General features: G+C 37.8%; 1 protein-coding gene across 3 annotated transcripts in view; it reads right to left on the reverse strand.

The window, feature by feature from the left end:
- CSNK1A1 (casein kinase 1 alpha 1) overlaps positions 1-12,542 on the reverse strand; it is a gene marked incomplete at both ends in the record, with an annotated part of 38,194 nt that overhangs the window by 18,406 nt on the left and 7,246 nt on the right. For all 3 annotated transcript variants that reach the window (XM_084252198.1, XM_084252199.1, XM_084252200.1), the window contains one exon: positions 2,756-2,882. In XM_084252198.1, the coding sequence (XP_084108324.1) occupies positions 2,756-2,882 (127 nt within the window). The remainder of the gene's footprint in view (positions 1-2,755; positions 2,883-12,542) is intronic.

Raw genomic sequence — 12,542 nt, forward strand, 5'->3', positions numbered from 1 at the left:
GACCGTTTGGATTTGCTGTTCTATAAACTGTTGATCTATATATACTGTCCATTATCCTTTTGGCTTGTCCTTTTCAATGTTAAAGAATTCTTTCAATACAATTGACAATCTTTTTTTTTTTTTTAAGAATTTTTTTTTTAAAAGATTTTATTTATTTATACAAGTACTGGGTACAGTCAGAAGTGCGGGAGGGTGAGAGAATTCACCAGAGCCACAGCGGGGAACAGAACAGGCAGACTGATGAAACACACTGCTGAGGGGAGTAGCAGGTGCGACAGGAGAGGTCTCCGCGCCATGAGGGACCCTCGCTGGTGGCCAGGGATCGAACCAGCTCTGCAGAGGCTGCCGGCAGCTTTGCAGCCCAGTGCTCAACCACTGCGCCACCAGGGGAGGCCCACAATAGACAATCTTTTGTCTGTCATGTAAAGAAATTAAAATTTTTGATGTCTTTTTTTGATTTGACTATGGTATCTCTTCTGTAAGTTTCTAATTACCAAATGTGCCTATCATTTTTGTGAGATATTTAGAATTGCATTTTTATATGTGTAAGATGGCCAGTTTATCTTTCTACCCATGTGTTCTTGCTTTTCTAGTAATATATGTCAGGATTCTATTTTTTATTTGCCCCATTTCCCTTAGAGTTTTCATTCCCATGGATATAAAGATTCTAAATCTTATTCCTTTATCTTGATAACTATCTTTTGAAACCAAACCTGTAATTTCTAGCTTAAACAACTTATACATTTAATGATGATGAAGATATATATACACACACACACACAATGTTCAAATACTGTCTTTAGATACAGCAGTAATTTGTACAATAAAGTTACTAAAAACATCTAGCTCACTCCATACAAGCATTTTTGTCCCAGCCAAGTAATACCTACCATTCAACTGGAACTAATAATTTACTGGGAAAAGACTGAGCAAAAGATGGCTAATGGCACAAACTACAGAAACTACTTCGAGTGTTGCCTGTCATCTACAGAGGAAGACTTGGCTGTTGTCTCCTTGGACAAACGCTTTCAGCGGCAACCCTCATTGATCTATATACTCTTTCTTGTGTTACTAGTATACCCAACATAAAGTTCTATCACAGAATCCTGAATATCATGTTTCCCCATCCTTCTCTAAACTCTACGCTCCTGAAGGGAAGGGACCAGTTATTCTTTGTATTTCCGAGTGCTAGTTAAATGTCATTGTATGACAGCCATATGTCGCTGAGTCTCTAAAATATTAACTCTTGTTTGAGCCATTTAGTGGTTTTTATGTTATGCTTAGGAAGTAGGTACCGACTGGCAATTCTGTTTATCACCTCATTTTACTTTATGATGACATCCAGTGTATATTCAAGAAATAACATCCTCTCCCATAGCATTTTTATAAAGACAGTGAAGTGTTCCCAGTATTTCCCTGCGCTTAAAAGATATATTGCCCAAATAAAAAATTACCAGTTCTTACCTATTAGCTTTTATTATATATCTATTTCCTCAAGGGCTTGCTCCTGACCTCATCACCTCCATCTTAATTTTCTTAAAACTAACTTTGCTGGGCCTCCCTGATGGTGCAAGGGGTTAAGTCTCAGCACTATGAAGCTATTGGCAGCAACTACAGCGAGTTCGATTGCCGGCCAGGGAGCTGACCCACATGGCGCAGCAGACCTCTCCTAACTTGCCCGCTGCTCTCCTCAGCAGTGTACTTCAGTAGACCTGCCTGTTCTGCTCCTCACTCTGTCTCTGGTGAATCCTCTCACCCCCTTCCCCTGACACCTCTGGCCTATACCCCAGCTCTTGTATACATACATAAATAAATCTTTTTAAAAAACCCCAAAAACTAACTTTGCTGTTTTCTTAAAATCAAAAAACCTTGAGTTCTGGTTTTAAAATAATTTGATCTTGGGCCTCCCCGCTGGCACAGCGGTTGAGTGCAGGGTTGTGAAGCTGCCCGCAGCCTCTGCAGCGCCGGTTCGATCCCCGGCTGCTCCCCGGCCACCGGAGGAGGGTCCCACATGGCGCACAGACCTCTCCTGCCGCCCGCTGCTCCCCTCAGCAGTGTACTTCGGTCCTTCTGCCTGCTCTGCTCCCCGCTCTGGCTCTGGTGAATTCTCTCACCCTCCCGCGCTTCTGACTGTACCCAGTGGTGCATAAATAAATAAATCTTTCAAATAAACAAACAAACACATAAATAAATAAAATAATTTGATCTAACCTCCACCAATGCATCTAATTCACATCTTCAAAAGTTTCCGGGTTTTAAGTACTACCACAAATTGAGAATCCATTACTTCAAAAAATATGTACTTGGTCAGAATTCCTTAAATTCTTTCAATTCCTTATTTCCCCCAAAAGACAGCTTTCACAGGGGTCCCACAAAACACAGAGCTTAATTAACTAAAAATTCACTATATACATATATATTTTTAATCTTTAAATCATACTGAAGGCATTCTTCAGGCAAAAATTTTACAAGGAAACCTGTTATATTCAATGCTAAAACAAATATATTTCCATCTGATGGAGCAGCTTTAAAACTCCTAGTCTACAGGTGGGAAATAAATCAATATACTCTGGGTTTGCCCAATACTCATAGACAAACATTTACAGGTAATATACATGAATGAGAACACACTATTAAATTTTTTTTCCCTGGTGCTCATAAGATTAAACAGTGATACACAGGACTATAGTACTGGTTTACAGCCATTCAAATTATATCTAAATAGTATGGGTATTTTCATAAAAATTTCACATACCTGGTCAGCTAACATAAGTACAGTTTTCATTGTGAACCTTCTTGAACAGAAATTGAAGAGGTCTTCAAGGCTGGGACCAAGAAGATCCATAACTAGCACATTGTAGTCTTTTTCCTGACCATACCACCTAACAAAACAGAAGGGGAGAAAGGAGGGCATTATGAAAAGCATGTATCACTTAGTATTACTACATTAAAAAAATTCTTAAGCCCTACAAAACATAGGAATTTTTCTCCTCTGGTTAAGTTTTCCTCTATTCAAATAATGAGCCCATGGACTAATTACAAAATAAAGATGAAACCCCACTCTGGTCAAATGTCCCCACTGTCCCTCTTAAGGCGGGAATGGCAGCCAAACACTCCTCTGACCAAAGCAGCTAAATTTTATACCAGCCTGTCACTGATGCTTGAGACTTTGGACAAGTTCTTTAATGTCACTACTTAATTTAAGAAAGAAAGGCAACTGTATCAGTGATTCCAGAATGTTGCAGAAAGCAAAGATCATTTATTTTAACTCCTGTTCCATTTCATGCCAAGTTGTATTTATTTAATCAATAATTACATGTCCCTTTTTTTTTAAAGAGAATCAATTTTTGCTTAGTTTCAGATTACCAAAAAAAAAAAAAACAAAAAAAAAACCCCAGTAATACCAAAGAGGAATCTTATCTTAATTTTATTATTTGAAATTACTGTGACTAAATATATATTTGTTCTCAGTAACTCAAAGAAAATCTACTAGGATTGGGAATCAGTGCAATACATGATTCCAATTCTATGATTCTGGTAAGGGTACTTTCCTAAAAATAAACACTACCATTTTTATTTCAAATTTATCTAATTACATATTCTTCTTGGAAATAAAATGGGTCAATGTTTAAAATGTCTAAAAAACAAAATAAAATAATAGGCAAGTTATTTCGAAGGTAGACTGGAGTAATTTCTTTGCAACTCCAATAAAAACTAATACCAATTTGAAAAATCTGTTTTTAAACTATTCAAAAGACAGAAAAAGATTTAACCTCCCTCTCAACCCCAAATCAGTATCAGAAGCATTAACAACTATCAGTCTGGTAGATAACTGGTGCTTTTAGTGCTCATTCTTTTTTAAAAGTTTGTTCTAATATGATGTTCTGTTGCTATGCTGATGACTTAAAGGAAAATTAAGCTAAAAATAAGAGCATAGAATTTAATATTAGAAAATTATGTATTCCTAGAAAACACAAAGTTAAGTAACTATACAGGTGTGCTGGTCTGCTATCCCTAAAAAATGATCTAATGTGGTCATGGACAACTGATTACTACCCCTTGATGGCATCACTTACCAAAATTGCAGGAATTTCAGGATGATACCAAAAAGGGAAACAAAGGAAGTCTCTAAAGCACAGTTACCTTTAAATTCAGACCTATTCATATCGGTCCCACATTCAGATAGAATGAATATGCTCTTAGAGTCTTATGTTGAGCATAAAAGACTTAAGAGAACTGGACTTAAGAGCTTGTGCTACCTAGCTGAGATTGCCCACTAGCCTAAAAGCAATAGATGTGTCAATATATTAGCATGGCAGAGGCAGAGCTAGTCTGTCCTCATTATATCTGAAACTGTACAAAGCTGCTGTTCTTTGTCTCTTGCATTCTTTATTTTCCATAGGGGAATTAGACACCAGTCATATTCATTCAAATATTTGTTTGAAAGCTCACAGTGGAAATGGAATTTTTAAAAAGATTTATTTATTTATTTATTTATACAAGAACCGGGGTTCAGACCAGATGCGGGAGGGTGAGAGGATTCACCACAGACAGAGTGGGGAACAGAACAGGCAGACAACCGAAATACACTGCCGAGGGGAGCAGCGGACGAGACAGGAGAGGTCTGTCGCACCACATGGGACCCTCGCCGGTGGCCGGGATGGAACCAGCGCTCCAGAGGCTGCGGACAATTTCACAGTGCAGTGCTCAACTGCCGGCGCCACCAGGGGAGGCCTGGGAATATTTTTTTTTTTAACTGATGGGGCTGGTGGTGGCAATAAGTGCATAAAACATAAATAATACTAGAGGTAAATGATGAATAAAATAAGTTGTATTGGGCCTCCCTGGTGGCACAGCGGTTGAGCGCTGGGTTGTGAAGCTGCCCGCAGCCTCTGCAGCACCGGTTCCATCCCTGGCCGCCAGCGAGGGTCCCACAAGGCGCGCAGACCTCTCCTGCCGCCCGCTGCTCCCCTCAGCAGTGTACTTCAGTCCTTCTGCCTGCTCTGTTTCCCGCTCTGGCTCTGGTGAATTCTCTCACCCTCCCGCACTTCTGACTGTACCCAGTGCTTGTACAAATAAATAAAATAAATCTTTAAAAAAAAAAAAAAAGTTGTATTTTCCTTTTTATTTTGCATACCCCCTCCCCCTTTCCTTCTTTCCTTTACTAAACCTCAGAGGCAAATCTGTGCTAGGGAGCTGTCAGGAACTTCAAAATCAGTTCTTGCTAATACAAATGTCAAATACTAATAATTTTAGCAGATTTTTAATATAAATCTTACTTATCTAGGTTTAAGGAAAAGTGACACTTATATGAGCAGAAAGAGCTAAAGTAACAGAAAAGTCAGAAACAAAAAGGAAAGCAATAAAATTCTCAAGACCACATCTCATCTCTACATTGATATGCACTGAAAGCTCACTAACAAAACTACAATAAACACCCATCCATCTAAGTCAAAGACAAACCCGAAATATAAATGGTACAAATTCATATTTCTTATCTTCAAGCAACTGCATAATTTCATAAAGCTCATTTTGAGAAGTCTCTTAAAATCAAGTCTTTAACAGAATATTCTCATAAATAGAAACCAGGATTTTAATTAAAAAAATTTTAAATCAAGTTATTGACCATTTTTCTCCCTACTTAAATGTATGAACATTAGATATACCCACTATTCTTAATGTAGAGAAAATAAAAAGCAGCTAATACAAAAGCATTTAGCATTTTTCTCTGTGGCTAAACCATGCATTTCAAAAATAATTAGATCTTTCTATTATACATGACTCCTTAAACCTAACTGACACGTATGTCTGTCATTCTTGCTTTTTTGGTCTTAAGGAAAATATAGCTTATTTCTCTAAAGTTAACACTTCACAACCTTCCATCTGTGCTTTCCACCTGGACTAACTCATCTAGACATTACGCCAGATTAGGAGCCAAAAACAGTTGTCTGCTGATCCAAATGCTACTTTATGAAGTTTCTTCACCTCCATATTTCCCATGTCTATTCTAGAAGTTTTTCTCTATTTTTAACCCCAAGCTCCTAATACCCAGATGCCAAAGAAATCTTTTTTTAAGTAGCCCATCCTGTGCTGGCTTCCCATTTTAGAGAATTCCCTAAGCCAGGACTACAACTGTATTCACAATCTAACTTCTTGACAATACAGGTACTGTTATTTTGTTATTCCTACTCCTGTACCTGTCAGGGCTTAATGGTTTTTGTGTTTAAGAGTTTGCGGAACCGGGTAATGAACAAGCACTGAACTGAAGCTTGCAGACAATTTGAAACCTAACATGGAAGACTCACCCGTTTCTCCACTTTCTAGCTAGGTACCTTCAAACCGGTCTTATCTTTAGAGACTTTTTTTATGCTAAGTATGAGAGGTGTTGCTATTACTAAGCACACTGTGGTAAAGGGAAGTACACACAAAGAAGGCAGTTATATTTAAACAACTCCAGTTTGATGTGAACCTTATTCTGCCTCAGTTTCAAAACATGCATAAGAATCAATTTAATGGACGAAAGTGGGGGGAAAAAGTGTGCCGGGGTCTTGCTTCCTGTTTGCTTCAACCAGTACTTTCGACTTGAGTATTACCTGAAGGCTGAAGAATGATTTGCACTTTATAAAGTCATGGCTTACATAAGGGCATAAAAAAGGGTACCTTAAGGTCTAAAGAATATGCCAAAAGAAGGCAAGTTCTATCTCTCTACTCTCATCTTCTATCCAAAGTAAAAAGCATATCCAAAATAAATCTAGTTAAAAAATTAAGACATGCATTAAAAAAGCACAATTATAAGATGACACATTCATATGCCACTGGGGCTGATTAAAAAAAAATGCAAAAAGATCAAAGGGAACTTAAATCTGTGCAAAGAAGGCTTGTGAAAATACTGTTACAAGTCAGACCCTGGAGGAATAATATTTTGATAGTGAAGATACAAAAGGATGTCCCAGACAGAGACAAGGACAAATCATTTTGGACCATGAGTCCTACAAAGTGGCTGACAGTTTAGGGCTGCATTAAAGAGCTCTGAATTCTATAAATAACTGAAGAAACTATCAGCAGAATGTGGCTGGAACATAATATAATTAAACCAATACTGTAGGATTAGGCTTAACATCGGTATGCAATAATGAAATGGAGGAGAGTAGGAGAAAGAGTGACAACAACACGGGGACTAACTAGGGAAGTGTGATACTGTAGTTGAAGATTCAAGTGAGGGGTTTTCTTTCTCTGAGAAATCATTTTATGAAAATGGAAGTATCTCAGGAAAGAAATAAAATGGCTGAAATTAAATGTTTTACATACTCTTAAGAGACTTAGTGACTTCCAGCTGAACCTTAAGTATGCAGCTCAAAGTGCCTAAATATGTTCTATCCCTATGACAATATCAGCAAATATATGCATTTAATGTCCATTCTCTGTTCAGACAATTAGTTTGATGGTTAATTTTCTGTCAATCTGACCTGGTTAGAGATATAGGCATGGACCATAAAACCTTAACCTGGTTCTGTCCATGAAGGTATCTCAGGAAATTAGCAAGTGAATGGTAGATCAACATATAAAAAAGTCATCCTCCCCAAGTGGAGGGCCTGAAGAGAACAAAAAGGTGGAAGGAAGAAAGGAGAATTCATTCTCCACTAGAGCTGGGAATTCAGAACTCCAGCTTCACAAGCCTTTACACTTGGCGTAGAAGTGCACCACTGATTTTTCTGAGTCTCTGGCTTAAAGACTGTAAATTGCAACTTCTCAGCTTCCATACTTATGTGAGCCATATAGCTATATCTATATATATATATATATGTTTATTGATGATGAGAATCCTAACTAGTAGTAAGGCAGTCATTATATTTGTCTTATTCAAAGAATCAAGCACAACGCCTTATACGCAGGAAAATTCAGTAAAGTCTGCTAACCAAGAATGAAAAGTCCTATTAGAGGCTGTAGTAGGCTATGAGGTGCTTGATTTGGCAGAGGAGATAACAACACAAGGAGTACAAAAACACACCCTGCAATTAAAGTATAAAGCCATCAGGAAACATCTATTCATCTTCGATTCAAATAAGTCAAAAAATTACAAAGGTTTAAGCGACAATTTTATTTGTACTGTCTTTACCTACGCTACTTATCTACCTTGAGATTATTAATGTCAGAGGCTTCTCACTAACCAACTAAAAAGTATAAGAACTGAATCAGTGCTATAATACATCCATTTTCCTAGCATCTACATTCTCAAGAAATGGTCTCTCTGAGGATTTCTATTAATCTATATAATTGGTTCTCCTTACATTTGTGACCTTCGTTTTACTTTGCACACAAGACCACCTATAATTTATTTATTTTTAAAAGATTTATTTACTTATGCCTACAAGAGCTGGGGAACAGGCCAGAGGGGTGAGAGGATTCACCAGAGATAGAGTGGGGAACAGTGCAGGCAGATTGACTGAAATACACTGCTGCTCTCTCAGGAGCAGCAGACAAGACAGGAGAGGTCTGCTGTGCCATGTGGGTAGCTCCCTGGCCAGGGATTGAACTTGTGCTGCAAAGGCTGCGGAGTGCTTCATAGTGTGGTGCTTAACCCCTTGCACCACCGGGGAGGCCACATTAGATTATTTTAAAAATCAGTTTTGTGATACAATAATATTCATGCTGTCCTTATTAATGCTGTAAATAACAAGATATAGACACAAATTCAATTAGCACTGTAATATTCAGTGTAAGCAACATATGGAGATATCTGCAATAATAATGTAATATGAAAATATCTGATTTCCACTATGACAAAGCCAAAGGTACAGCTAAAACAAGTGGAGGGTTTCCTGCCTACAGTCATAAAAGAAATACTAGATTGCTAGAGGATTATGAAAATTACAAGTATAATTGCTTTCTATCTAAATTCACTAACCTCTTGGAGGATAGAGGTAGTAAACATTATTCAACCAGGATAAGAACCCATATCCACACCGTTTTTTTAAGGTAAGCAGACACAGACTAAGATTAACAATGTGGACATCATGTGTATGGTTTAGTCAGCAATATACTGTCAGCAGAGTTTACTTTCTTCATCCTAAATGCTACCACTACTCCTTACAATATTACCGCCAAGATATCTGAACTATATATAGCGTAACAGTGCCGTATTTCTCAGTCTCCCCATACCTTGCCCTTTACCTTCAAAGAGGCAGAAATGTTTCTTAATCCTTAAAGTTATAAAAACACACAGAAATGTGCTTGGCTATATCACCATGCAATACTAAAACTACTATTTGCTTATTCAGTATTTATGGTATATGACAAGACAAACCCAAATTCCTGTTCTCAAAGATTATAGAACAGTGTGTGCAGGCAAATAAACACCACACGTGGCAAGGAGTGACTGGGTATTGAGAGTACAAATTATGGGGACCAACCTATTTTTTGGAGGGAGGCATTAGAAAGCTTTTCTGCTGAAGTCCAGCTGATTCTTAAAACATGAAGGGATAACTATGGGGTTAGTATGCCCGTGACTTTGGTCCTCAAAACTGAAAGCAGCAGACGTAGTTGGTATACAGTGAGAAAAGGTCACCTTATTTTCTCGTTCAGTTAGCTGAGCTTGTTGAAAACCTACCATCAGCCATTTTGCTCTCATTTTTTTTTTTTTTTGGTTCCCAGTACAATGGTTATCATTCTTATCACACAGTTAAAATTATATTCAAAGATCACAGATGATCTAATTTTTGTCTAATTATCATCACTTCTCTAACATTGCTAGCAGTGGTGCTGAAAAGAACTAAAAGATCCAGAGGACTCAAGTATTAAAATATAGTTATACTTTTCTGTTGGGAAGTAGATAATATACCTGGAGCTTCCATAACACTAATTAATTAAAAAGGCTTGATCAGGGCCTCTCTGATGGTGCAAGGGGTTGAGCACAGCACTATGAGCTATCTGCAGCCTCTGCAGCACAAGTTCGATCTCTGGTCAGCCAAGGAGATACCTACACGGCGCAGCAGACCTCTCCTGTCTCACCCACTGCTCCCTTCAGCAGTGTGTTTCAGTCATTCTGCCTGTTCTGTTTCCCGCTGTCTCTGGTGAATCCTCTCACCCCGCACACCTCTGGCCTATACCCCAGTTCTTGTAGACATAAATAAATAAATCTTTTTTTTTTTGTTTTTAAAAAAGGCTCGATCAAATCTTTCCTAATCAGCAAATACATAGAGACATAAAGTAGATTATTTATGGCTGTCCAGGGCTGGCAGGGTATGGGTGATTGCTAATAGGTTCAAGTTTTTCTTTTGAGGATTGTTAAGAATATTCTAAAATAAGGTTAAGGCTATGGTTGCACAACTGCTGAATTATACCTTTTATTTATTTATTTTTAAATTTTATTTATTTATGCATCCAAGAGCTGGGGTGTAGGCCAGAGGTGCAGGGGGAAGGGAGAGAGGATACATCAGAGATAGAGTGGGGAGCAGAACAGGTGGACTGACTGAAATACACTGCTGAGGGGAGCAGTGGGCGAGCCAGGAGAGGTCTGCTGCGCCATGTGTGTCAGCTCCCTGGCCGGCGATCGAACTCCTGTTGCAGTGGCTATCTAGAGCTTCATAGTGCTGGGACTTAACCCCACCACGGAGGCCTAATCTATACCTTCCAAATGGGTGAAACTTTAGGTTTATAAACTATCCGAATAAAGTTATTAAATCACTTTCCAAAATCTGCACTTTCAGCAGATTCAACAGTTACTAAGCACCGACTGCGTCTTTTACCACAGGTATAGGCTATAAGCGTCTTAAGTCTAGAAGAACAGACGTACAATCATAAAGGACTAAGCATTTAAGGTTTGGAAAAGTATCTGAAAAGGTTAGGACAAAACTAACTCAAATTCTCTCCACATTTGCAGAGAAAATGAACACATAAAGAAAACAATGAATTGCTCCCAAGTCTGACATAATTAAGTAGAAAAGACAGAAATCTGGGCCTGAAACACATAATAACATCTGCTACAATAGTCACAGCCCTCTAAGCAAAGTAACTGCTAACTATCCCCAAGGCTCAGAGGAATGAGTGCCAAAACCTGAGCACATCATTTCTCATAGTGTGGTCCTCTATTTAGCAGAAGTTTTTGGGGTATTTGTTAAAATTACAGACTCTTGGGCCCCACTCCAAAACTAGTCAGAGAGAAGTGTAGGAGAGGCATTTTTAAAAAGCTCTGCAAGTAATAATTATGTAAGGTTGAGGTTTGGGAAATGCTGACTAAGCAGAATTCACAGGGAGCCTTAGAGGGGTTACCAAATAACCTCATGAATTAAGCATTCTCTGGTTCAGAGTACTGTTTGAAGGAAAGGAAACATTCACGTCCTCACATAGTTTGAGATTTAGAGAACACTGTTTCTCCTAATTTTCAGTAAGAGAAAAATTTACAACTATATGCCAGGTTCATAGCAGATGTTCAAAGATATATAGCTAGATCTATTTGTATTTATATTTATCTGCTCTTTACACACACGCGCACACACAACTGACTGAAAGAAATGCTTGCTTATTCTCTGGAAGGTACTGTACAATATATGTTTTAAGTTCACTGAAATACTCTCAAATATCAGAGCTTTCATTCAAAGAAAATAAGCCAACATTCCCTTCTTTAAGAGGAAGACAAAATATTAAAATTAGGAAGGTTCAAAATGGGAACACCAGGATTTGGTTTAAATTTTAAGAGTAATTTCAATCAAGTGAGAACAGCAAAAAACAAACAAACAAACCCCAAAAAACCTAACCTGAATACATAGTGAACAGCATGGTAAAGGGATAGAAAAGGGAAAGAATGGTATTTATAAAAGCATGAACTTGAGTCTGATTAGAAAAACATTATTTCAATTGTTATGAAGGACAATAATTCAATTTGCTGCTAATATAATGAAAGACTTTAGAACTTAAAATTTACAAAAATTTTATGCTACTGCTTTCCAACAAGCAAAGAAACTTTAAATCAGATCTAACATTTCCCTTTCCATAAAAGTCACCTTCAGGAAAGAATAGTCTGGCAGCGTATAGAAGTATAACAAGTACACTGAACAGCTTCCAGATGAGCTGAAATACAGGAGACCTCAATTTCAGAATTTGCAAAACTCTCCACTGTATACTTAATGGTAGCACAAATGAGAACATCTGGATGATGTATACTATGTATGCTTCAGTCACTGTCAATTATCTTGTTGCCCTTAAAAAAGAAAAAATGCTTCAGTAACAAAAATTTAAACTTTCTGGTGATGCTCAACTAGAACAAAAAGATTCCCTAAGGGTTAGCAGCACTAACTTAAGCTGGTGAATATCCACAAAAGCAAATCTTCCAGTGAACAGACATGGGTTTAAGAAGATGACAGTATCTTTCTTTACATTAGCATTTAAAGATGTATAAACTAGTACAGCCACATTTTCATTTGTAAAATGGCTGCCAGCTAGTGAGTTCAGCAAGTACTTAAATACCAAATACCACATCATAAGATGACCACATATTCCTATTAGGAACTGAGGAACCATGCATGCTTCAAGTACTCCTAAAATGC

This window comes from Talpa europaea (genome assembly GCF_964194135.1).
Source record: "Talpa europaea genome assembly, chromosome: 13".
Taxonomy (NCBI): Eukaryota; Metazoa; Chordata; class Mammalia; order Eulipotyphla; family Talpidae; genus Talpa; species Talpa europaea.